Consider the following 27,273-nt stretch of genomic DNA (forward strand, 5'->3'; position numbering starts at 1 on the left):
ATCAAGGTAAATGCTTTTATTACCTAGGTACCAGTCACAAGTCCCATTCCAAGCCTTAATAATACCATAGCAGTGTATTTACGATATCCTCTTCAGTTTAAATGTATTTTTCTTCCTATTCCCTCTGCATAGATTTATATAGAGATACTTTTAATTATGACTGCTCTTTCCAAATTATTTTTCCCCCTCAGCAGGGCACTGTTCATTCACTGTAACTGAAAAGCCTTGGGCCAATGTTGAGAGTCTCTTCAGGTAGCAATTTAAGTTGTAATAGCCACAGGCCTGAGGAGGCATCTCCCTGGCCCTTCCACCTCAAATCACTCCTGTCATCACGTGTCCCCGGAGACTTCCTAACCCTTCCCTGGTGTGTCTCAACACCTCCAAAGGGTCACAACCTACAGCCTTTTGACAAGTCGTGGAGTGTAAGGAAAGGCAACGCTACTGGAAAAGCAATGATCTCTGTGAAGGGAGCAACTCAGCAAATCCACAACCTTTCTTCCCCCGGCTTTGTCTGGACCAGCCTCAGAAAGGCTCAGGCCTCAACTACCTCCAAATTATTTTCTTATTCATTCTTTTGGTTGAAAATTATCAGCATTTCCTATGCCTCATTTCTTCTCCCTGTCACCCCTGTTGACTTCCACAGTAACAGGCTTTATACTTTTATCTGAGTCTTTTTTCATTCCTCTCTCCAGCATCTCCACTTTTAGTCCTCTAAATCAAGATGATGAATCGTCTGCTGCCCGGAGCCCTCTGATACCCGACCCGCAAGTAGAAGCTCACTGTTCTGGTATCCTACACTGTCTGCCTGCGGACATCTGTGAGCCTGGGATGTGATGACACTGAAAACACAGGATGGGCTCCACCATCTGCAGCCATGTTTCTTCTCACAGGCGTAAACTGTTCACCTTCTACCACCCACAGGAAAAGTCGCAGACACAGACGGCCTGTCTTGGAGAACACCTGATACTCAGAATTTCTTATCTGGAATTATATTTTACAGGAATGAAAAAAAATACAGTGAAACACCTAAAGCTCTGAAAATGTATGCAGAGACCTCTATAAATACCAGACATGTTGTTTGCAGCACAATTTATTGTCTGGTCATAGTATTTGGGCACAATAATAAGTACTGATTGAACACCATGGTGACCTCTCTTGAGACAGAACCACCCAAAAAGAAAACTTCAGATGTGCAAGAGCAATAAATATCAAACTTCCTGATCTAAAATGTATAAATATAAAATATCAGTCATTTCTGAAAACATCTTAAGAAAATCTGGCAACCACATGTCCATAGGTAGGTGTCTGGTGTTGACGATGCTAATCTTCGGAACATGTCACCTCAGATCCAGCACGGTTATTTTTATGTCTTTTACCAACACATGTTTGCATATCTAGAAAAGAAAAAATTGGCTTTACACCACAACGTTTAACATGATTCTCTTTAGGAAGAAGGTACGAATTTCCCAATTTAAAAAGCTTCCGTATTTAAAAAAATATTTCCCATCAGAACAAATACAATCGGGTTTATTCATTTTCAACAGGAAAATATTTACAGAGGTTGCCAGGAAATTTTCATTTTAAATAAATTCTCACTTCAAAATAATGTTTCTCTGATGTGAAAGCCAGAGAACCACAAAGCAAGCAGTAAGAAAGAAAAGATGTAGTCAAATAATGTTTCTTTGGGGGCTACATGAAGCCGATCAAGACGTATGATTATAGTTTTCATTGAATTGTTATGAAAAAATTAATGTGGGCACATCAAGCAGAAATAATTCATGAAACATTTAATATAATTTTATTTAATAACTGTCTGCTTACTTGGAGTCTGCAGAAAACTGTGTTTCTTCAAGTATCACACAGATACAGAAATGGAAAGGTAATTTTATGCAGAATCAACTTTGCTACAGAAATACCGGTATTCCCTTATAAACAAAATAATAGTGAGAATAAATCAGAAGACTGATTAATTTTCTGGATAAGAAAACTCCAAACAAAGCAGCACAGTGTTTTAGTGTTTATCCCATATGACACCGCTAATAGTTCTCTCCTTAAAAAAAAAAAAAGAGGAAGTGAAATATAAATACCTGCAAAAAATAACCAACACTGTCTACTCACACTAAACAGCCTGGGGTCCTTGGTGTGCGGATGAAAGCCCTTCTTTTTACAAGCGGAAACCTCAAGCATGCCAGCATTGGTGAGCCTGAAGATGCCAGTGCTAAATTTCAGGGTGAAAAAGGTACAAAAAAAATTAAGGATCATTTGGACTTTCCAGATGCTTTATTAGAATGGTGCAAGCATACGTGTTCCTCAAACGGGATGGAGAAAGAAACCACAAACTAGGAACTCCACAGTGATTTTTTAGCCAATCTTTTGAGGATTGGCCTCAAAAAGAGAAACCCCAAGGAGCCAATGCTACCGCCAAGCACCTGCAGGACTGTAATGGGGAAGAAGCAACTGAACTGTTGCGTGAGACCACAGAGGAAAAGCCGAGACCCCGTGGGAGGAAATTACAGGTGGCAGATATTTCTAATTTTTCTAATCATGCTAATACTGTTCACAGCAACAGCAAATATTTATCGAGTGCTGGCAGTGGTGCCAGGCACTATGCTAAGCTCTTTACATAGACTCTTATCTAGTTCCACCCTCACATCAGTCTGTGATGGGCAGGTATCAGGGACGAAGAGACTGAGGCTCACAGTGGTCAGGGGTCCTGCTCAACACTCCACTGGAGGCTGGGGTTGAGATTCCAACATCAGTTTGTCTATCTCCTTTGCTTGTAATCATGCTACGATAATCATTGTCTCCCAAACCTGGAAAGGTTTTGGAGGTAATTAAGCTAAGGCTGGAAATTTTCTCACAATGGGAAATAATATGGTAGAACTAAGATCTCAAATGGCAAACTGCTATAACATACAATTTATCCACTTGAAGGTCATGCTAACTGAAGAAAGAGAACCCGAAATCCTAACACTGAAAGGGTCTTAAAAAGCAAGACAGGTATATGGGAGCCGGCTGTCACTAATCTCTTTTCCCCAAGGGCATGGTGTGTCTGCCTTTCCATGTGCCACAACCTGGTATGTGGACACACTTGAACTCAGCAGCCCCAGACAAAGCCTCACCCGGGCCCCTCCACGGTTTCACTTACTCTTTATGCTTTGGTGAACAAACAATGGCAATGGCCTCTGGCAACATGAGCTGATAGGAACAGTGAGTGTGAAGATCAACACTGGATAAGAACGCAGTTTGGGTTGGATGTGTCTATAAAAAGAAAAGCGGACAATCTTATTCGGGTAGCTGTCTTAGCCAAGACCACAGCCCATTCTAAGGGAAAACTCTAGTTAGTTGCTTTTTCTTTCTCACCATCATTAATACAGATTTTTAAAAATGTCTTGCTAACATAATCCTTCCCTTTGTGCATCTTTGGAATAACTACGATTTTGAGAAGAGGCTTGTGAGAGTATTCATGTAACTTCTGCTTTTTGGGAAAGACTGAACTGGAAATTTGCCAGAGGCTTTAAACAGATTCACATTTAATCATCATAACTCATTGAGCAGATACTTAGTACCTCAATTTTACATACAAGGATTCTGAGTCTCCTTTAAGTACTTGCCTGTGGTCACACAGCTGGTAAGGAGCAGAGTTGTAATTGGAAACCCAGAGATACTTTATATAAAACCATGGACACAAAAGCAAAGTTTCCACTAAATTTACCACACGTGTATCCTTTCATGGATTGCCATTCCCTATAAACGGGAGAATGGAACTCTCCAAATTGTTGAAGGTATTTTGAACTCATCTTTCACAGCAAGTAAATACCCACATCATGAGAAGGAAGGGGAGATTATAAATTAAAAGAAGTATTTTCCAGGTTTTTGGCTGTATACAAACTTGTGTTAATGAGTGACAAATCAGTGATTCACATTTGAATACGAAAACTACATGCACCCATAATGATTTTAAAATTTACAGTAAAACCCAATTATACTTGAAAACGGAATGTGACCATTTTAATCATGAAATCAAGGTCCTTGGGATGTCCTATGTGGGTCCTGGCTCTATCACTCACTAGGTGTATGACACTGCGAAGATTCTATAACCTCCTCATGCCCATTTCATCAACTGTAAAATAGGGACAATCATTTCTTCATGGGATTGTTATGAAAACGAAATGAGACAATCCGTGTAAAAGTCTTAGAAGAGTGCCTAGCCCAGAGAAAGGAATCAAAATCATAAGCTGCTATTATTACTGCTGCTGTCGTTATTTTAACGTTGTCATTGTTAACTAGAGGGCATAGGCCCATAGAAATAGCTTCATGACTTTACACATAACCATGGGCTATTAAAGAAATGCAAGATTTTAAAACTCCTTTCTACTTCATTTAACAGGATGAAGGTAAAATCTGTTGATACCTATTTACAGAAAGATACATGTTCTACAAGGAAAAAAATAACTCTTGGTCTGCAAAGACCTAGATCAACTGAGGAATGGAAATTATCGTAATTGTTAAAACCCAAATCTTTAGCGAGGGTATGAGTGGGAGATCTGACTGCCTGCTATTTGATTCAGTGCAAACCTTCGACTACTACACAGAGCCTTCTCCGCCTTGGTGAGAAGGGAAGTGTTCAGTGAAACTCTAGTGCTGTGGAGGCAGCAAGCAGAACATCAAACAGACAAATCTCTCTGCGTGTTAATTTATTTCCAGACTGAACACACACCAGAAGACATTCTGAGTCCTTCATTTCTGCCAAGAGGAATCACTTCTACTCCGATAAGGACAGCTCTCCCTTGGGAGAATGGTGCTCCCACCCCACCACCCACTCTATGGAAATAGAAATGATCATGCCAATGATGATGACAATAGCAGCACATGCCATTTATTGCAACTGAATAATGCGCCAGACTGAACTAATCAGTTTCCATGAATTATCTCATTGAATTCTTGCAAAAACAAGATGAGATAAGTGCTATTATCATCTCCATTTTACGGATGAGGAAAGTGAGCTTAACAGAAGAGTAAATAACATGCTGACGGTCACAGAGCTAGTTAAGCTGAGAAGTCTAAATTCAAATCCAGATCTGTCTGATTCTGATTCAGCCTGTCTTTCCTATGACTAATTTATACCTGGAAAAAAGTTAGCTCTGGAATTTGTTGCTATTATTATGCCAATAAAAATCATCACAAAAAGTCATTACAACCACTGAAGTTTAGAAATATAACATTTTAGTGTTTTCATTGAATCACAACAATTTGATATGGTAAAATAAATTAAACAAAAAGCAAAGTCCTGGAATTCTAGAATTATGCCAAATCCATTATTTGAATGATTTAACTTCATTATTGCATACATTATATACACAGGTCATAGGGAAAAACTTTTGTTTCTAATTTGGGAAACATTTTGTAAGATAAACCAACATTGATTTTTCTTTTTCTTTTTCTTTTTTAGGAAGATTAGCCTGAGCTAACTCTGCCAATTCCCCCCTTTTTGCTGAGGAAGACTGGCCTTGAGCTAACATCCATGCCCATCTTCCTCTGCTTTATATGTGGGACACCTATCACAGCATGGCTTGCCAAGTGGTGCATGTCCACACCCAGGATCCAAACCGGCAAACCCCAGGCCACTGAAGTGGAATGTGCGCACTTAACCGCTGCGTCACCGGGCCAGTCCCGTGACTTTTCAATGTAAGTGTAATTTAATGGACTGTCTTTCTTCCTCAATTTATGATACAATTTCTTTTGCTTTAAAATGCATTCTTGTTACAGAAAATCACATTAAACTAAATAATGCCTTTAAAATCCAGTAATTTCTAAGTAAACAGTAAGGCGCATTACTTACTGTTAAGTAAAACAAATAGACCTAAGGAAAGTTTGGAAAACTCATCATTATAAATAATTTCTGGCACTTGAGAGGTGGTTTATACTTTTCAAAGGGCTTTCACACTTAGTATCTTGTTTATGGCTCAGAGAAATTCAGTGAAGGAGAAAAGGTGTTCATTAGCCCCACCTTGGTCAGTGAAGGAACCTGAGACAAGGAGGTTAGGAGTTTGACCAGGGGCACATGGGAATTAACAGGTGGAGCTGGGACTAAACGCTCCCCTACCATCCTAAATTACACAACACCAGATGCTTGATTTTGTGTGAGGGGCGTGGGTGTGTCCTGCTCCTACTCAATACTTCTCTATAAAGTAAAATAAAAATGATCACTTATCACTCTTCGGGGCTCTTGGAGGTCCCCAGGATGTGCCCTGGAAATCTTGGGCAGTATCCCATGACAGCAGGATGACTTGTCCCTACCCCAGGCCCAGATGTGTGAGACTGAATGGAAAAATGTCCCTCAGATGGATTAAACCATGGATACGAAAAGTAGAGTAACATCATCAATAAAAATAGGTACGATTTTCTGAGTCCCAAGAAAAATGTGCTAAGAAATTCACTGACATTATCTCATTTAAAACTCACCATCACATGAAGGCCATTATTATGATCCCCATTTTTATGGATGATAAAGCTGATGCTCAGATTGCTTAAATAATTTGCCAACATTCCTAGAGAGAATTCTTGGCAAAGCCGAGCTTTAAACTCATGTCTTTTGATTGGAAGCCCTTTCCTGCCCTATGATAGCCTGGTGGATGCTGGAACCCAATGTTTTTGGCCCCGTTCTTTTGGCCCCACTCCATGGCTGTTTATACAACGATACATACATCCTTGGTCTGCAGGGGAGGTGCAGTGGAGCATATGGTCCCTATTTGATATGTACAAACACCTGTTTAAAACGAACTTTTTCAGAAATTTTCTTGAAATAATCTACTTTAGATCCACAGCAAAGCAAAAGAGAATATTAATAACCATCTAGTCAAATTAGTTAAAAATCTAACTAGGCCTCCATTAAACTATGTAAAATCACTGAAACAAGTCACCTAACTCCCAAATGTTTCTCTCTCTTCTAACTTTGGATGATAGAGAAAAGCATAATATACCCCTCTCCAAATCCAGATCTGACAGATTTAGACATGGCCTAACAGTGAAGAAAATGTTTTCATATGATGACATTTATTACACTTGAAAAAAATTTTAAAATAAGCAATTATTTAAATTAGGTTGCATTTCCTCAAGGAGGACAATGGCACACCACAAAAAATAAACTGAGACCCAAAAGGTCAAACGTACATGGATCCATCCCAGAGTGAGGAGATTGTATTGATCCTGAACACTGAATAATTCTTCTACATTCTCCATGTCACAATAGTCTGGTCCCGCAGACTGCTTTGGCACGATGACATGAGTAATAGTAAATTCATTATGAGTCTAAAAAACAATTAGCAGAAAAAGAATAATGAGAATTTGACAGGAAGAACAACAACTCTGAATAGAAGTACAGTGTTTTGCTACAAGTGCAATGTTTTACTACAAGACTGCCCCACCACTTGCATCAGGATCCTCCCACCTGATCACAATTCAAAAACAAAGCCCCAAACTTGAAAATGGATTATTTGCCAAAAATCTGAGCCAGTTGTTTGGACCTTGAAACTCATTTTCACAACAGAAAATGTACATAAATAGGAATTAGCATCCCAGGCTGGTCCACAGAAGTTTAGTTAATAAATAATGTCTTGATATATTGTATCTGTAATGGAAAAATCAGAAAAACACAACAGCAGGCTTATTTGGAGGGGGAGATACTCATTAAAAAATTTTGTGGTTTTACTGAAGGACACCTCTAAGGTTTGTTGATGGTCTTGTTTTTATTTTATTAATTATATTTAATTTCATTTCAAGACTTAGGACTTTCTTCTACTGGGGGGACTCACTGGGAGTTTTCATAATTAGGGTAATGTTTTGGATTTGCAATTAGATAAAGAGAAAGCATAAACAAATTACTCTCCTCGCATAAAAGATAAGAGTTGAAAGGAAGAAGGTTGTGAAGTGCTGGTAGGATCCTCAGGTAAGAGATGTCTGTGCTATGAGTGGCTGTCTATCCCTCCACAGCACCATGTTCTCTAGTCTGAGGGCTTTCCTGCAAACTGGGCACTCTTTCTCCAGCCTTGATTACAACTCTTCCCTCCATCCTACCTCCTCCTTTCATGGCTGACTTTACGTATTCTTCAGGCCTAGCATAAACACCACTTCTCAGGTAAGCCCTTCTTGACCCTGCCAGACAAGGCTTTCCCAGTTTCACATTCCCATGACATCTTGTGCTCCATTGACAGCACCCAGCCCCATTTATAATTAATCATCTGTCTGGTTCTTCACAAGCATCATGTAAGCATCATGTGGCAGGAACCCATGGCTGTTGTAGGTTACCGAATGTCAACACCTAGCACAGCGCCAGGCACAGACAGGTACTCTGTAAATGTCTGATGAAGGAATGAATGAATGAACAAATCAAACTAAGTACAACATATGGTCTTGGGGAAGAGGCATTGATAGCATACTGCCCCCTGAAGGGCAACTAAGGTGGTTGTGGGGAGGAGGGGGGAGATGGCAGGTCATTCTCCTATGCTTGTTATCCGAGCTTCCTCTCTCCTGGAGGAAAAGTGATGACGCCATACCAAAATACAATAGGTGAATGTGTGTTGAATGAAACATATTATTCAATTAACAGTTCTCGAGCTAAATAGTCAGGACTGAAAATGTGCCTAGACCCAGAAATATATAAACTGATACCCAAAAGAGACTATGAAAGGGCACTTTCAAAGAAACATTGTTCCTCTTTCTTGCAAGTCCGATTAAATGTATCCTCTCTGTTTTATCTCCCTCTATTTTGACATTGTCTTTCAACACATATTTCTGATAAAAATCTTCATACTTAAATATGACCCGGACTATAAGATTTCAGTTTGTTAAATTACTGCCTTAAACTAAAGAAAACAACAAAACTGTAGTTTTACTCCACGTGTACCTGAAAAAAGATGGCAAGATGATACCTGTCACTGATAAAAAAGGGTAGAATTAATTACATGAATATATGTGAAACTATCAGTTGCAATGGAAATTGATTCAGAAAATTAGATGGTTTTGGAAATCTGAAGACCTGTACTCCACTGTTTTTTAAACAAAGATTTAATATATGGTTAGATTAATTCTTTACAATAAGCTTTTACAGTATCCTTGAAACTTTGCAATCCATTTTCTAGAAGGATAATTCCGTAATAATAACAGTAGTTTCGTAAACTTAATCTATGTAAAGATAATTTCATAATATTTATAACTTTTAAGATGCTTTTATTCTGTTCTGCTTATTACTAGAAAGCCATTACTACTGAAAGTATCCTGTGCAGAGAGACATGAAGCAAAGATCATACCAGTTTTCCGCAAAGTATTCCACAGGTTTCTATGCCTCTCATTGTATTAGATTCTGCCAGCAGTAGAAATCTGTGGCAAAGATCTCTTGATAAAACTACACAGCGCAGTCCTTCAACCACTAAATCTAAGAAAGGGAAAAGAGAGAAAAACTCAAAAAACAAATCTTACATTCCATCCATCAAAGCTGTTTTTGGCAAGCAACTGCAGGTCAATATAAGTATGAAAAATAAAATTATTATCTGGTGCTCCATCTTCCATATTTTAAAATCCTAAAAGCAAACACTAACTAGAAAGAAGATAAAATTACACTTTGCATATAAATTATTTTATAAGCAAGTGGGAAGGCGCAAGCATTTTTATATCTTTGTGCCCTAGATCAACTATTTACATGTATGCGCGTTTTCTTTTGGCACAAAGCAAACACACTCTTAAAGCGTGCAGCCTGCATACACTACATCTCATAGCCTGTAAGATACAGGAAAAATACTCTTTATTATGTTTCCCATATGGTACTTTCATCTTTATGAAAGTTGATGATCATTAAGTAAAACCATTATGTTTTCAGAAATAATTAGCAGTAAAGTAATTTATAAAATGGTTCCCCATCATAACTCTTTTAAAATAAATGGAAACACAAACTCCATCTGACAGTGTCTGCCGGGAAGACTTTCCCATTGGCTCTGGAAACTTGCCAGGACTGATGCAGCAGTACGAAGCAGCACTAATTGTTGGCAAAAACACATAATCCATTTGGAGCTTAACTACCTGTGTGTACCAGATCCTCCTGAGCAGCGAAATGCTAAATATTTACATTTAAATTTTTGAGCAAAGGTCTGGACAAACAATTTTCTCAACATCTTCTTTCCTCTTCAGTATGTGTTTACCTTGAAGATTCATGTGTTTCTCAGTTAAATTACATGAAAAAAAATGATTGGAATTCTTCTCTTAAAATCTCTGTAGCATGACCAAATATAGCCTTGTTAATTAGAGAGTCTCTACTCTATCAGGGTACAAATCAGGTTTCCTGAATTTTAAGGTTACACATAGTAAAGCCAGATGGTACTGAAAGACTAGCTCTATCACTCACACCACATCACGTAGGGTCCTACGACAACTGATAACAAAATGAGAAGAACCCTCCCAGACGTACAGAAATACGGTTGCATGAGAAGAGATTCAATGTCTCGCTGGGTGCATTTCATCACTTACTCTGAACAGCACTTAGAGTAGCAGCTGGCTTTAAGGCCCTGTTTACGGGAGGAGAATGGCTAGCGTAATTGGTTGCATCACTTCTATTAGGTTGATCTGCAAATACATTCAGCAAGGAGTCATTCTGGTGTGCGGAAAAGCAGGACAAAGCGCTCCCATCAATCTGCTCCGATGGCGCTGGGGCTTCCTGGCTGCGCTGACCCCGGGCTAACTCTTGTTTCTTGAGCTGATCTTCAAAAAACAGAAACTGCTCCGATTCTATCTGCTGCTGGCGCATCTGAGCGATCCGCTTCCTTTCCGCCTCTATCAATCTCTGATGCTCCAGTTTTTTGAGAATTTCAGCTCTATATTTGTTCTAAAAAAATGCAGTGGCCAGAATAAAAGGTTAGCTTCCAAGGCAAAAATATCAAACTTTCAATCTTCTAGCAGACAGAGAGAGACAGCTAGATACTGCGATATGCCCACCAGTACACTCGTGACAGTAAGGAAAATATACATCATGGCAAAAGCCCCTTAATCTGATTAAGGCAGCATCTAAATCCACTCAGATTTTACCGGAGACAGGCCATGACAACCAAGTTCCCATCATTATCCCTGTGCTGTTAAATAGTGGAAAATCAAGGTCAATATTAGAACAAAATATCTCAGAAATGGTTATATCACCCTAGACTGCACTGTCCGCTAGCCCCATGTGGCTATTTAAATTTAAAATCAAACAAAATTAAATAAAATTAGAAATTCAGTTCCTCAGTTGTGCTAGCAACATTTCAGGTACCCACTGGCCACATGTGGCTAACGACTCCCATATCAGAGAGCATCAAACAGAACATTTCCATCATTATAAGAAGTTCTCTTGGACAGTGCTGCCCTAGAACCTTTGGCATTTGTCTCTAGAACTCATACTGCTGGAATTTTATGGAGAAGGGGGAATCGCTAAGAAATTGTTCTCAAAATGTGGTCTAATCATCTCTCTCAGAACAACCAGGAGTTTTGTTAAAAATGAAGATTCTCAAGCTCCCCAGTCTTAACGAAAATATCCAGGCATTATTAGATCAGAGAATATAAACCTTTAATAAGCTCCCCAAATGATTTTGATGAAAACTAGACTTGAGGAGCTACTCCAAGGTAGGGGTGGGGCTGAGGACACAGCTCACAGCAGCACTTCGATATGCACACGAATCGCCCTGTCTTGTCAAAGGGCAGATTCGGATTTAGCAGGTCTGGGGGGCCTGAGACTCTGCATTTCTAATAAGCTCCCAGATGATCCTGGTGCTGGCTGTAGCCGAGGGCTTACGGGTGTGTCTGTTCATCTCTTCTAGGCATAAAGGCTGCCATTCTATTCCCCCAGAGATCTCTGCATGTCATATACGTGGGATACTATTGTGGACTACGAAGTAACTGGTATCACCAAAGGCAAGCTGTGCAATAGCGGCTGAGGCCATTCCTCCCAGGGAGATCCAGAGGGAGTGACCATGCACATCGCTAAGAGCGGAAGGGAGACTTAACTGGGCTTTTCGCTCCCTTACTGTTGCTTTGTCTGAGCCTCCAGGATCATTTTTCTCTTTCACAGTTCAAATCAAATCATCAAGATCCACACTTGAGGGAATCTTCTGATTTCAACATTCCTTCTGTCACTTAGTCAAAACACCTCACTCACACCTGACTTCTAGCTACGCCCATGGAAAGTACAGAAGTTCTCTGACCATGTTCAGAGTTAATGAGACTAAACTGAAATGAGAGTCAGTAAAGGTGACAACTTCCAAAGCACATAAACACACAATCAAACAAAAAAAGCAAAACAAACTTTATAAGAATGCTACAAACATTAAGAATTCAAGTTTTGAACTTGAGGTCCTATAGACTAACTTGGTCGATTTCTTCTTTCAATGCTTTTCAGTCTGTTAGACATCATTATCATTTTCACTCTTCATTTAATAATCTAGGAACCACCACTTATTGGTGATATGATTACATTTCACTCATATGGTTAGCTATTATTCCATCTCAAAGTAATATTGACCATAATATTTAAGAATCAAATTCACATTTCCAAGGCCTACATAATTAGATACATCAGAAACCATATGCCACTCTCCTCCCTACCTCCTACTGCCTTTGTTCATCAGCAAAAAGCAGTCATCTGGCTCAAGGTCACATTGGCAAGAGTTGGTCAAAAAGCTCTTCTTAAACCACTGTAGGAAATCTATTTTCTAATGCATCACACTATTAGACAGTATAGGGAAATAAAAATACCACATCTTTGGTGCAAGTGCTTAACCTGGACATCAACATGAATTTTTAATTGGTTTACATCACTGCATCTTTAATTTTTAATTTAAATGCATATGACATTTGAAAAATTCATATGAAAATGAAATTTAAAAAATATTTGCACAGAAAACAGTCATGAAATAAATGTACCAGTTGAACTTACTTTGCTTTGCAAATATTCTTGGTATTCTACGTTATATTTCTTTAAAAGCTCCTTTTTCAATTCATCTGTCCTTGGGAATGCAATCTCCTTCAGTTTCTTTTAAAAATATATATATACATATTGATTAGTGGGATTTTCAGTATAGTCTTTCAGATCATCAGCTGAGAAAGAAAAACAGCTGGTACGTGTATTAGAAATCAAGACACAAGTAACCAAAGATGATGGTGGAAAAATAAATCTCTCTTTTCTAGGGCTCTAAAATATAACTTCGCAGTTAGGGAAGGGAAAAAATATCCCCTTTGTAAGACCTTTATTGACTCCACTGGTGACATAAGAGTTTCGTTTAGGTGGGTACCCCATTTTTAGGTAGTGAGTTTCTACCTGCACCTTCCACAGCATGTAAATGATACGCATCATAGTTAGAAGGAAGATCAGACAACATGGTAGGCAGGGACTCCTAGGCCTGACAGACTGTGAAAAGCACTGAGGGACTTCTTATAAAAATATAGATTCCCAGATCTACTGAATCAACATATTTAGAGAAGAGATTGGGGAATCTGGATCTCAAAACAACTTCTCAGTGATTCTTTTTTTTTTTTTGGTGAGAAAAATTGTCCCTGAGCTAACATCCATGGCCAATCTTCCTCTATTTTGTATGTGGGATGCTGCCACAGCATGGCTTGATAAGTGGTGCACAGGTCTGTGCCCAGCATCTGAACCTGCAAAGCCTGGGCTGCCAAAGTGGAGTGCGTGAACTTAACCACTACACCACTGGGCCAACCACCCCAGTGATTCTTAACGGCTGGGAAATCTGAGATAGTCCAAGGACCACCCACCTTTTTAGAGATGAGGAAACAGGCCTAGAAAAATTAGAATGCATGTCCGGCATCATACAACTAGCCAGTGACCCAGTTAGGACTAGAATCCAAGTCTCCTGACTCTAGGCAGGCTCTTCCGATAAAATTTCTGTTTTCTTAATCTTTTGTCATTCATTCATTCACCCTTGCATGCATGCATGCATCCATCTATCCATCCATCCGTTTATTCAATAAGCATAAACAAAGAAAATGTATATACCTTTGGAGAATTTTTTCCTACAACTAAAAATGTGAATAACCCTAAATTACAGTAAAAAAGTCACATTGGCAGCCTGGGACCTTTGGTTTCCATACAGAACTCGCTGAGGTTGAATAAACAAGAGAATTGAGTGGAAATGCTACACAAAGGCATGATAATGAAGGACAGTTCTGATTAAGTTGTAGAAAAATTAGAAAATGCAGATGATCATTTCACAAAATAAGTTCTACTTACAGGCCGCTGCAGGCGTGATATAACTGGTAAGAGAGTCTTTACTCCATTATATGGTTAATAATCTTTTGAGAGTTATTTAAAATTTCATGCTGTGATTGGCTTGTATATATAGTGTTTTCTCTTCCTTCATATAAGATTAACCCAAACTATTTAAGACAAATAAATTGGAAATATTTTTAAAATGTTATTTAAAAGGATATATTCTGAGCTAAAGATATTTTGTAACTATATATCCTGCAAATGTTGATGATGAATCAATACAATTCAACAATCTTCCTTCTCCTTGAGAATATTTCAGGCCGCCCCCTAAACACTTTATTATCTATCAGGCTAGTACCATAAGAAGAAAATTAGAGCTTTGTGGTTGCCTTAATAATCAATGCTCATTTTCAAATAGTTTTCGGGTTCAAGACTTTACGGAATAATCAAAACCAGCCCAAATGACTGTCTCACGTAAGTATGGGGAAATAGACAACCATTCCCTCCGTCTCTGGGAGGAATTGTGAAATAATTCCTTTTTCAAGCCTTAAGGTGATTGAGCACATTGTTGATCTTTTTATTCTCTTTTTTTCCCCCTAGTTTCAATAAGACATCCTACACTGGCTCAGTAATGATGATTAAAAGTCTAAGAAGAGATTGAAACATCATGGCTAATGGAATGAATTTTCTGTGCTTAAACTCTCAAGAGGATGAGACAGTGGAAAGGGGTGAATCAATAATGGATACTTGTGGAGCATTTGATCCCACAGGGGAGAATTGATCCCACAATACCTTCATAATATCCTGCTTTTCGGGTACCGCACATTGCTGGTAATCTCGGTGGCTGGGAAGCTTTTCTACAAACAAACTAGAGAAAGAGAAAACATGTCCTTAGCATCATATCACAGAAAAAGTTCAATGATGGGTTCTAATATGAGAATGAGCCTCCTTTCCAAAAGGGCATGTTTAATAATTTATTGAACCTGTATTCTTTCATCTGCCTTTCTATCAAAGGTTGGCACGAGTATGATTTTGGCATTACAGGGTAGTGAAGCTCAGCAAACTAAGCACTGAGGTTAAAGGGTTATGGTCAGGATGCTCCCTAAATAGACTACGTCGCTTTGGTCTTTCCAGGTCCTGGGCGCTTCACCCCACCAGAGCACCACCTTACTTATGAATCCTGCCGGCAACACAGAGGATCATGTAAAAATCTAAGAGTTTGGAGTGATCGATGTAACCCCTTCTCATCACTGAAAAGGACTCAAAGGATCACTGATGAATGAGTAGTGCCGTAGTGTATATATCAAAAACTCAAGTGAAAATTCATCACTAAGAGAAGAGAAACATAGCCAGAATCCCTACTGGATTAGGAGATAATTATTTTTCATCACCTTTTTGAGGAACAAAGGACAGCAGAAGAAAAGGGATATCCCTATAGCAAATCAGGTGTCCAGCCTGCAGAATAAGTGCTCAATAGGTATTTGTTAAATGAATGAATAGCCCTTCCTTGATAGATCATGACAGGCTGTAAATACTATTTTTGATCAACTAATATGCAATACCTTATAATTACTGATGTTCTGTTGTTTACAAATCACACATACATTCATCATCTCACCTACAGGGTACAGTGGAATGGCATCATAACGCGTTTCTCAAATTAGAAAATTAAGGCTTAAAGAGGCTACATAAGTTGTTAGTTACCTAAGGCTTTACAAATAGAATAAAGTCACAGACATTTAGAGTTGAAGAGACCTCGGATATTTTCATCCACAGTCTTTCATTTGTAGATGAGGAACTGAGATCCATGGAGAATAAGTGAATTATAAATTATCACATTGATAATGACAGAAGAGAATTCAAATATTCTGATTACACAGTAACTGAGAGGGTATGGTGGCCTTTCCCTTTTACACTTTTGATTCCACGGGAGTGTTTGCAAAACTCAAGCAGAAGGTGAAAAAGCACTATTATCAAGCGGTAACTTATAGTTCAGAAACTAAAATGGAAAATGTGTCCTATCAACGACAATTGATATCCTCTGATTTCATATTTATTGCTTAACTTTCTAGAAACAACTCATTTTCCCCACAAAGGATGTTTTCAACTATTCTTTCAATTTCCAAGAAGTTACTTTTAACTTGAACAAAATGCAGAACCCAATTTGTGTACCACGTAAACTGTTTTTAATTTCACCCTTGGTAGAATCAGGGGACGCAGTTTCTAAAATAGTTTGTCTTTTCAATTTCTCAAATGTTCTCAGGTTAAGACCTCAACTAACGAATGATGTTAATCAACACACAGCTTTCAATTAAAACAAAAATAAGAGGTTTACCTCAGATTAAATAATTATTGGTAACAGGAGAGCCTCCCAACCAGTAAGACAGCAAATTGGCAAGGAAAATCTAAATCCCATTTCTCTTAACTCTTAAACTAGGATTATGTTATTAATAAATATCTATCTAATGTGAAGTGCATTTTCACATGGCTGTTTTGATATAGTAGCCGCTTTCACTCAATATTTTAAAAGCTCTTTCACACATAGCATTCTTCCACAGCTAGATAAATGTCTTTTTTTAAAAAAATACTAACTACAATGTGAAACTGACTCCTACACCCTATCCCCAAATCAGATCCTTGCTGTGATTCTCTACATGTCCCCCAGTCTCAGCCCATCAAGTCAAATTTTAAAAATGTTCATGGCATGTTCCAGGTGCTATAGATGTGATCCCGACCCTGATATCAGTTTCCCTACATTAAACCCAGCATACATGGGATTAAAACCAAAACACTCATTCCCTGCTTACTCCCTGGCTTCCTGGCTCCAGAATCCACTATCCTCCATGGAGACAGACACGGCCAAGGACAAGCACCTGGATTCACTATGTCCTCCCGGCAAAGAGATACAGGCTGGTGGGAAAGCTGCTGACCAGCAAGGTCACGGGCTCCCTCCTCTCTGCAAGTAGTCTCAAGGGCAAAGACAGGTTGGTGGGAAAGCTCCCACCAGCAACGCCATATATTCCCCCTCCCCTACCTAAAACCCCAAATAAAAACTCTTCCTTTTAGCTTTTCAGAGAGTTTGGGATTTCAGTGTTAGCTACCCTCTCTCCTTGCTCAGCTCTGTGCAATAATAAAATTCTTACTTTCTTCCACTACCCCTGGTGTTAGAGATTGGCTTGCTGCACAGTGGGTGAGCGAACTCACTTCAGGTTCGATAACAGATGGAGCTGCAATAAGGCTCCTGCTCTCGTACAGCTTACATTCCTGTGCTGGGAGAATGACATGAAGCAAGAAATTTTATTTGTGAAGAATGTTAAAGGGACATGTAGGTTACTGTATTGGCCTATTGAGAAGTTATCTGATCCTCCTGGTCATCACCCCATCCCTGACCTTCTTCCCATCATCCCTAAGCCTCAGAGATGGTGTGGGGATGCCTTTGAGTACACACTTGGTAATTTAAAAACCTAGACATCTAATGCTTTGGGACACTGTAAAATTAGTCTGAACGTGAAAACATTCTTGTCATCCTATCTTACTGAAATACCATGTAAATATTTTTCCAATTTTCTCATTTCTCAGATCTCCAAAACAAAAGACTTACGTTATAAATTTATTATAAAGAACAAAGGCGTTTTCCAAGTTTCCTTCTTGAAGATACACCGAAGCCATCCTCTCCATTTCTACTCCGGACCTGAAGTAGCGGCGCGGAGTGATATCTTCGCTGATTGTAATATTACAACCAAGCTTGCTTAGGGCACGGACTCGCTCTTCTGGGCTGAGGGAAACATCCGTATGGTCTGGCATAGCAGCTAACTTTTTCTGCAAAGTAAAATTTGAATCTCTGATTATAATAAGAAATGAATATGACTGAAATGACCTGACACCAATACTTAAGGAAAGCTTTTCACAAGAGTTTATATGATAAAAGTGAAGTCTTTTTGCAAAAACACATGATCTACACACCAAAGAGATACACATCTCCAGGTAAATATGGATTTTTATTGAGGTAAGATCTCTTTTAGGTCTCAGTGTACAATTATCTAGCAGTTCCTGGGTTTGAAAACGTTTTTGCAAATGTTTTAGGTGATTTTAGGTAAAATATCATTGACCCTTATGTCCTCATGGATGTTTCCATCCTGGGCCATGTGAAGCTGGCCCAGAGAAGGATTCCTGCCAGGCTAGAGCTCATGTCATTCTACTCTGCACGGTCTCCAAGAGATAGCTTGGATTCAGAGTTACTGTAAGGATTCTATTCTATTCCAGAATACATCTAGTTTAATAAGAAACTTTCAGGACCTCCCTGTATCTTCACCAAGTGAATAAAACTCTACCAATAAGCCCTGGAGAAGCCTTTCCAAGCATATGGACACCTATCTCTTTTTTTTTTTTTAACATAAAAAGACTCTCAGACCTCCACATAATATAAACTGCACTGTTAATTCATCCCCGAGTGAAAAAATGATAATAATTACTAAGAAAAAAATCAGTGATATTAATTAATATATTTGTATTTTCTTAATAAAAACAGCATCTGTAGGGGCTGGCTCCATGGCCAAGTGGCTAGGTTCGCACACTCTGCTTTAGACGCCCAGGATTTCGCTGTTTTGGAACCTGGGTGTGGACATGGCACCGCTCATCAGGCCATGCTGGGGCGGCCTCCCACATGCCACAACTAGAAGGACCCACAACTAGAGTGTGCACCTACGTACTGGGGGGCTTTGGGGAGAAAGAAAAAAAAGAAGATTGGCAACAGACGTTAGCTCAGGTGCCAATCTTTAAAAAAACCAAACAGCCAGCATCTATACATATTTGGAGAAACACAGAACATAAACATTCAGGATAATTATTCAATTATTCAGTAAAAAGTTGGTGCTTCAAAAAGGCAAAAAAGGCAACAAATATTTTTTGGTTAAAGGCCCTATAGCAAATATTTCAGGCTTTGCAGGCCACACAGTCTTGGTTGCAGCTATTCAGCTCTGCGAGCGTGAAAGCTGCCATAAACAATATGTAAACAAACGATCCTGACCGTGGTCCAAAACTTTCTATTTACAAAAACAAGCAGTTGAATTTGGCCCTCAGACCACAGTTTGCTGATTCCTGCTTTAGACCAGTGCTTCTCAAAGTATGGTCACTGTACCAGCAGCATCGGCATCAACTGGGGATCTCTTAAAAATACAAATTCCTAACAGGCCCCACCTTAGATCTACAGGCTCAGAATCTCTGGAGGTGGGCTGGGAATTTTAACTGGTTTCCTAAAGGGACTTAACCCACGTTATAGTTTGGGAAGCACTGCTTGAGACCACTCTACCATCCTCTGATGCTCCAGGAACAGAAAAGTTAGCCCAGAGCAGATTTAGCTTCCCAAGTCCCCTTGAGTCACTGAGGGTAGATCGCAAGGCTGACTACAATGTGGGCAGAGCTTAATTTGATTACGGTCTACAGAAGGTTAAAGAAGAAATCAAGGTAGACATAGTTTTAGTCTGGCCATGAATTACCGCACCAACCGTCATGGGCAGGGTGGGGTGAATTAGATAGCTGCGGTTTTTCCAAAGCTATCTGGTCTACTTTGGTGGTAATTTTATACCAGATAGAACCCTAGCGACCTGGAATGATTCCTGCTTCTTAAAGTTTAATATATAACCAGAGAGCCATAAACGTGCTTCTCAAGGCCCCATTAAGTCAGAAGCAGGCCATGCCTCTTTACCTTCTATTACCCCTTTGACCCGGCCTGCAGCAATTGGGCAAGTCCTCCTCCCTGTTTCTTTCTCCCCAAGGAAGCTCTCAGGCCTGGGCTTCCTCGCCTTGAAGGTCTCCAGCTACCTCCTGTGATGGGGTAGGCAAGCCAGTTCAATTTAGAGCAGAAGGGACAAGAAGACTCATCAATCTCCCACTTTCTCCAGGTCCAACTTACAAAGAATAAAGGGCACACTTGATTCTGATCCTCACCTGGTGCCTTAAACCTATTTTCACTTGGTCCAGAATTGTGAGATCAGAGAGATGTGACCGGCAGCAACACTAACACTCAGACCCTTCCTAAGTGACTCTATCATAAAGGAAAGCACTCTTCCTTCTATCCAAACCGTGTTGTGCTGCTCTCCCAATTCTCTGAAAGCCTTTCTAAATTCAGAGAAGCTGTTGGAGGCTTCCCCGCAACAGAGCAGGAATGGGACCTCGTGAACTCTGAGCCTCGGGCCTGAGTACACTCTGTCTTTTCCAACTGAGAAGTCTCAGACACCACAGCAACACATCCACTTCTCCCCGTCGCACTCGCCTGTGGAGCTCAACAGCTCTAAGGGAAAATATTGTTACTCGACCACACACACATGCTTCAATGACATCAGAAAATGACTGGGAAAAAAAAATTCTATGGAAATTAGGGCATTTTCTAAAGGGGGCTTCCAGTCTCCTGTATGCACAAAAGTAATCTGTCCATTTTTTATGACACTACACTACACCCTGAATTATATTTGTGTACAAGTGTTTTCAATTCCTCGTGAACTCCTGAGGGAAAGGAACAATCTTCCATTCATTCCTGTTCTCTAGGATGTAGCATATTCCCTGCAACACAGATGATAATCAATAAATGCACCAAATAGAGGAGGAAGAGAGAAAAGGGAGCAACATGATTATAATTAGGTTATTTTTTTATCTGAAGATAAAAATAAGATTTATTTTTCCTTTACTGAATGATCCTATCCTTCCCAAATTTATAAATGATTTCAGAGATAAACTGGGAAATAGCCTAAAGTCTTCAGCAATCTCTAATGTTTCATTTGCATGTGAGGTTCTCAGATGAAAATACAAAATTTCCAGATGAAAAAGCCTTAGTGTTCCTTTTTACATTGACATGTCCACTAAAATTTTAATTATTCCTAAATAATGTTCCAGAAAAACACAGAGGACACTCCCTAAGGATAATTCTTTCCTCTGCAGAGGTGGAAATGGGGCAGCCTTTATTATTCCACAGGTATTATCCCAACAACATGGGGTCAGAAAGTGAAGAGGTTCCCACAATCCTCTGCTCTTCAAACATCCTCTCAAAGCAACTGAGCTTCAGTGAAGGACTTTCTTGGTAGACAGAGAACATTGGGTCAGAACTTCTTCAGAGCAAGAACCAGGCCCCTATGTCTTTGTGTTCTGGTGCTAAGCTTTGTGTGTAGAGGGTATTCAGTATACTGCTGCTCTCAGGGTTTCCCTCAGGGTTGCAGTGACTGGGTTGGGGAGGGCTGCCAGCAGGAGGGTAATGGTAATGGCAGCTTCCATTTCTCAAGCCCCCGTGACAGGCTAGGAATGTTAAAAAATATTGTTTCCAATTATCATAAGGTACAAAGTACACAAACAGGGCCATGGAGATTACTAATGTGCCTACATTCACACTCAAAGACTGATCTGAGACACAAAATAAGCCCACGTGACCCCAAGACCTCTGTTATTTCCTCTCCAGCATCTTATAAGATGTCACTAGAGAAAGCGTGCACCACGTTGGGCTGAAAGGGAAAAAGTGAGAAGAACCAGAGTTTCAAATATGCAGACATTTCCACAGGATCTCAAAGCAACATTTAGGTGTTAAATAGAAAATATTTTCCTTGGTCATTGTCACACAAGGTAAGTCTCCCATTTTTATCTGTAAACAAGCTGAAGCACAAAGAATTTGAAGCACCTGCAACAATGTCAACTCTGAAATTCTTCTCTCCATGTTCTGCTAAAGGACTACACTCCTGGAATCTACCCAGATAAATTAAAGTTTCACACTTTGTGGAAAAAAATTATTTTTAATTCTAGCAAAGATGGCTTTATTAGTCACTTCCTCATAGAAGAGGACCACACAGATGGATGAAAAAACGACAAGTGCTAACCCTCTTGAAGTAAATGTGACTCATTTCACATTTGGTGTGTTTCTGTTCTTCTTTTTGGGTTTTCCGACCATATGTAAAATATCAGTTGGTGCCACCTACCAGAGAATTCAGAGTAAAAGGCTGATCCATGGTGTCCTGTCTACAAAATGAAGATGTTCACTGTTTCTTCTCAATCACTTCATCTGTTTCAAAGACAAAAAGCAGAACTAGTGTTATTTTTTGAGAACTCGAGTCTCAAATCCCAAACCCCAGGGTTATTTCTACCTTAGAGAAACATGAACAAATTGAAATAACTTATGTAATCTGAGGTTTTAGAGAGACTGTTGGAAATCTCTTCATGAAAATACAAAACTGCAGGTGGCTATGGTTTCTTGAAGCAGCCCTTTAGAAGTGGAAGTTTGAAGAGAATTAATTATTGCTGAGCACCCAGGATGAGCCTGCTGGGTGTTATCTTACTTAGATATCTATGCCAGGTTATTAGGTGGGTTTGCTTTCTTCAGAGGGAGAAAGAGCACAGCAGTTAGGAGCATGGACTTTGAGACCTAGAATCAATCTGAGCTTAAACTCAGCCCTACTAGCTGTGGGAGGCAGAACTCTAAAATGGCTCTGTGTTTCCTGCCCCTTAGTATCCACAGGTTTGTGTAATCCCCTCCCCTTGAGTGTTGATGAGACCTGTAGCCGGCTTCTAATCAATAGAACACAGCAAAGGCAATGGGACATTACTCTCATGTTTATGTTACGTCATATGGCAAGAGTGAAGAGATCTGGGAGACATATTCAGACCTCTAATCAGTTGACATTAAATGAATCAAAAGGAAGCTTATCCCAGGTGGGCCTGACCTAAGCAGGAGAGACCTTTCAAGGAGGGAGACACTCCCCTGCTGGCCTTGGAGACTCAGCCACCATGAGCTCCACAGCTGCAGGGAAATGAATTCTGCCAATAATCATGTGTGCTTGGAAGAGGACCCTGAGCCTCCCGTGAGACTCTTACCCTGGTCGACACCTCCATTGCTGCCTTGCGGGACCCTGAGCAGAGAACCTGGTTATGCTGTGCCCAGACTCCTGACCCGAAAAATGTGAGATAATAAACGTAGCTTGTCTTTAGGCATGAAGCTCGGGGTGATTTGTAAAGCAGCAACAGAAAACTGAAACGCTAGCTGTGTGACTGCCGGTAAGTTATACAGTCTTTCTGTGCGTCTGGAAAATGGGGGAAATAATAGTACCTGTGTCATGCAGTTTGGTAAGGATTAAATAGTTAGCAGATAAAGTGCTTAGAATAGTTCCTAGTACTAGTCATTAGGTAAATGTTAGCTATTATTAGAATCTTTATTTTGCAGTTGAAGAAACTGAGGCTTGGAGATGTTAAGTGAATGTACTCAAGTCCCAATAGTCACTCAACAAACGTTAGCCTCTTTCCTTTTATGCTAGTTGAGGTCAAGCTCGGTATCACCACTTCCCACTTCTTCTAAATTTATTTTGGCCTTTATATTCTACTAATCACTGATGTGGTGTTGGACACATATCTTCTCAGTTCCTCATTTATGAAGTGAGAGGGTTAAGCTACATTCTTTTGAGTTATAACATTTTATGATTCTAGAAATCTCAGAAGTAGACCATTCAACCCTTCCATGCTATCTTCTGGCCTGCATCCATGGCTGAGAGCCCCTTCAAGGAAAGTCACTCGGCGTGTTCCAGTATTTCCCCTTCGTCCTCCCCAGTGATCCTTCGAGTAAACAGAGAACTAAGCTCGCAGGTTGCAGAAACGCCCACGAAAGCCATGACCTTGAGAGAGCCACAGTCACGGTGTAGTTCAAAACCCAAATTAATTCTGGAGCCCCTGAATGTAGGCAATCCCCTCTGGGGAATTACCACTTCTCAGTGAGAAGAAAAAACCCCAGAAAATAAAAAGACATTTGAAGAGTTAAAGAGACAGAACAAAGAAGCTTATGGGGGAATTTGTGGCAAGAGGGAGAGAAGGGGAACAAGGAAATACTGGTTAGTCATTGATTAGGGTATCATAAAAGCCTATAATTATTTCTTTTTGGGGTTGCTCAGATCCTTAAATAGAGAAGAAATAATTTAAAAAGTTGGAAATATTAGAACAGCAGTTCTTAAATTTTACTGTACCTGAGAATCATATAAACCTGACACTTGTCTAAAATGCTGATTCCTGGAACTCACCCACAAGGATTCTAAATCCATCAGTTTTAAGCCCTCCAATGGGCATTAATTGTTAGGCTGTGGCCCAGGTGATTCTGATACATGAGAGACACCGCATTTGAGAACGTGTCAAGCAGGATTCTTAGTTGCAAGCAAAGGCACTGATTCTTAAATTCATAGAATAATGGAAGGATCATGTTTCCAGGAAGGCCAGAGAAATTGGGCTCAGAGGTTATGTATCCAGGATCATCACCCAAATCACACAGAAGCACTAATTTGCCGGGCAGAGGAGCTGGCAGTTTCCACCCCTAACCAGCTGCTGCCCTGGAATCCACGTGGAACTGCCACATATTTCTTCTTGTCACTAGTTTCTATTTCAAAGTATCAGACGGTGGTGTCTGACTAGGTCACACGCCTGCAGCCTGGCTGCAAAGGTGGCTGAAAAGGCAAATATCCAGCCCTTTGACACTTCCATAGGAGGCAGTGGGATATGCCAAGTGAGAAAAGGTAGATTCAGGGCTGGGGGGCCAAAAACAATGGTAAGTGTGCACAAAAATCAAACAAACTTCTCTGTAATGAGCTTCTAAATGTATAAAATGTTTAATTCAATACATCTTAAACACCAGAATTTATTAAATTGCTATAGATGAAAACCAATCACTGTTAACTCCCACATGTAAACTTATTTATAATTCAGAAAGAGAAAGCAACTCTCCTCAAATATAGGATGAAAGAAGCTTACAGATTGGTTGACTTATTTTTTGGACCATTAACTACTCAATGGCAGTGGTCCTCAGTTAATTCCTTTATTTGTTAATCCTCAGTCCTAGCACTTACCAGCTGTGATATAAACAATTACCAAAGGCAACATAAACAGGTTATGTTCTCTAGATTGGTGGTTGTCAAAGTATGGTCCAGGGTCCCCAAGATCCTTTAAATGGGTCTGTGAGGTCAACATTATTTTCATAATATTACTAAAACATTATTTGCTTTTTTACCATCAATCTCTCAAAAATGTAGAGTGGAGATTTCCAGAGGGTGCAGGTTAATGGAATGTTTACTTGCATATTCTTGTAAATGCCTGGTTTAACTTTTAATAGGTAAATATAAATAAATATAACCCACATAAACAAAGCTTTTTAGTGTCCTAAATTTTTTTTTTTTTTTTTTTTTTTTGGTGAGGAAGATTGGCCCTGAGCTAACATCTGTCACCAAGCCTCCTCTTTTTGCTTGAGGAAGATTGTCACTGAGCTAACATCTGTGCCCATCTTCCTCTATTTTGTATGTGGGACACTGCCACAGCATGGCTTCATGAGTAGTGTATAGGTCCATGCTCAGGATCTGAACCCCAGGCCGCCAAAGCGGAGTGTGTGAACTTAACCACTACGCCACTGGGCCAGCCCCCTTAGTAATTTTTAAGAGTGTAAAGGGGTCCTAAGACCAAACAGTTTGACAACCACAGCTCTAGATCAACTCTGCGAACAAATAAAACAACATAGAAACTCACTAAGCTATTTCACACTAACCAGAAATATCATAGGCCATGTCAAGTACCACTTTCCATTTGTGCTACTAGGCTCTTGCTAAAATAATTAGAAAACTGAGGGTACAGTGAGACGTACCCCACCTCACAGAACCTGAGCCCCACGAGAGCAAATGCAGCAGACTATGATATATTCTGCAATACCCATTCTCTTTTTCTAATATAGAAACAGAATTTTCAGCTGATATAGAGTCACCAAAAAAGCCCCTACATTTTCCAGCCTTTCTTGGAGCTAGATGTGGCTATGTCACCAAGCTCTGGCCAATGGGGTGAGAACAGAAGTACTGTGATCAAAGTCTGGATCCTGCCCTTTAAAGGCAGGGACACAGTCTTCTCGGCCCAGCCCTTCCCTTCCTGCCAACTGGAATGAGGGCGCACAGGTGTGCCATCTTCAGTCATGAGGATGAGCCACGCATGGCAAAGCAGGAAGAGAAAAGGAGCGCTCTAGTTTGCTCAGACCATTTTGACAGTGACAAATTTCTATCTCATCTGATCCTGTGTCTTTGTTTAGGCAGCTGGGCCTGTTGTATCCTGACAGCTGCAATGCGTTTAACCTAGAAAGGATGACTCAGTGTGGTCCAGGAGAGACTACTGTAGGCACTGATAAGAAAACAGATATCCTCCGTCACCTCCACACCCCTCAGCACCCTGCCTGTCCTGCCTCCACACCTCCGCCCCAGTACAAAGAGTAACAGAAACATCCTCCTCCCTCCTTTCCTCCCCACAGCTCGCCCAAATCCTGCCCAGCCTGGGAGATCCCGCTTACCCATCTAGAAGTTTCAGACTTCTTCAGAATCAATACCACATACTTCAAACTAGCAGGTAATATAAGCTACAGCCCCAAAGGCAACATTTGGTTGTTACAAATGTTTAGTTTGGTTGTTATAGTAAATTTAAAATTTTTAAGTTAGTTACCAACATTTGAAAATTGGGAGATTTCATATAAAAATTCAAATTTCTGCTTCTCTTAAAAAAAAAATCATCACTCATATGTGGAACATAAACACATAAAGAGAACAGATTAGAGGTTACCAGAGGGGAAAGGGGTTGGGGGTGGGTGAAAGGGGTAAAGGGGCACACATATATGGTGATGGATGAAAATTAGACTGTTGGTGGTGAGCACGATGCAGTCTGTACAGAAACTGATATATAATAATGTGCACCTGAAATTACACAATATTATAAACCATTATGACCTCAATAAAATAACTGAAAAGAAAAAAAAGTCAGAGGGTCTGGCACACGGGGCCCAGTACCTGGAACATTTATTTGCCATTATTTATCTTTTATCCTGAGTTTAGAGCAGTGTCTGCTATAGAATAAGGACTCAATATGTATTTGTTGAATGAATGAATGAAGAAGCGTTTCTCTTAAAGTCTATAGTATACTTCCCATCACATTCCCAGACAAATACAGAAGCTTAGTAAATACTTGGCTCTAGATCAGTGCTAAAATATGTCCCCCAAATGCAC

The 27,273-nt window shown here is 39.9% G+C and overlaps 1 protein-coding gene and 2 long non-coding RNA genes across 13 annotated transcripts in view; 2 read left to right on the forward strand and 1 right to left on the reverse strand.

Moving 5' to 3' along the window:
* Positions 1-27,273, reverse strand: part of STAMBPL1 (STAM binding protein like 1) — a 74,693-nt gene that overhangs the window by 26,850 nt on the left and 20,570 nt on the right. For 4 of the 11 annotated variants that reach the window (XR_001378876.3, XR_011437104.1, XR_011437105.1 and 1 more), the window contains 9 exons: positions 22,198-22,280; positions 17,844-18,061; positions 15,035-15,110; positions 12,953-13,048; positions 10,519-10,873; positions 9,309-9,433; positions 7,174-7,311; positions 3,149-3,261; positions 2,119-2,218 (listed from right to left, as the gene is read on the reverse strand). Coding sequence is in view for 7 of the 11 variants with exons in the window: in XM_070262386.1 (XP_070118487.1) it covers positions 2,119-2,218; positions 3,149-3,261; positions 7,174-7,311; positions 9,309-9,433; positions 10,519-10,873; positions 12,953-13,048; positions 15,035-15,110; positions 17,844-18,061; positions 22,198-22,227 (1,251 nt within the window). In the remaining 4 variants the exon portion in view is untranslated. Of the gene's footprint in view, positions 1-1,074; positions 1,395-2,118; positions 2,219-3,148; positions 3,262-7,173; positions 7,312-9,308; positions 9,434-10,518; positions 10,874-12,952; positions 13,049-15,034; positions 15,111-17,843; positions 18,062-22,197; positions 22,281-27,273 lie in introns of those variants that run through there. The other 7 variants (XM_001503046.6, XM_005602372.4, XM_070262380.1 and 4 more) reach the window with 3 other exon arrangements.
* LOC138923472 (uncharacterized) lies at positions 5,453-18,100 on the forward strand. The gene is made up of 4 exons (XR_011437122.1): positions 5,453-5,688; positions 14,843-14,970; positions 15,377-15,719; positions 17,822-18,100. It is a non-coding gene; the product is annotated as an uncharacterized lncRNA (long non-coding RNA).
* LOC138923473 (uncharacterized) lies at positions 21,710-22,128 on the forward strand. Its single transcript, XR_011437128.1, has 2 exons — positions 21,710-21,847; positions 21,951-22,128. It is a non-coding gene; the product is annotated as an uncharacterized lncRNA (long non-coding RNA).

This window comes from Equus caballus, chromosome 1 (genome assembly GCF_041296265.1).
Source record: "Equus caballus isolate H_3958 breed thoroughbred chromosome 1, TB-T2T, whole genome shotgun sequence".
Lineage (NCBI taxonomy): Eukaryota > Metazoa > Chordata > Mammalia > Perissodactyla > Equidae > Equus > Equus caballus.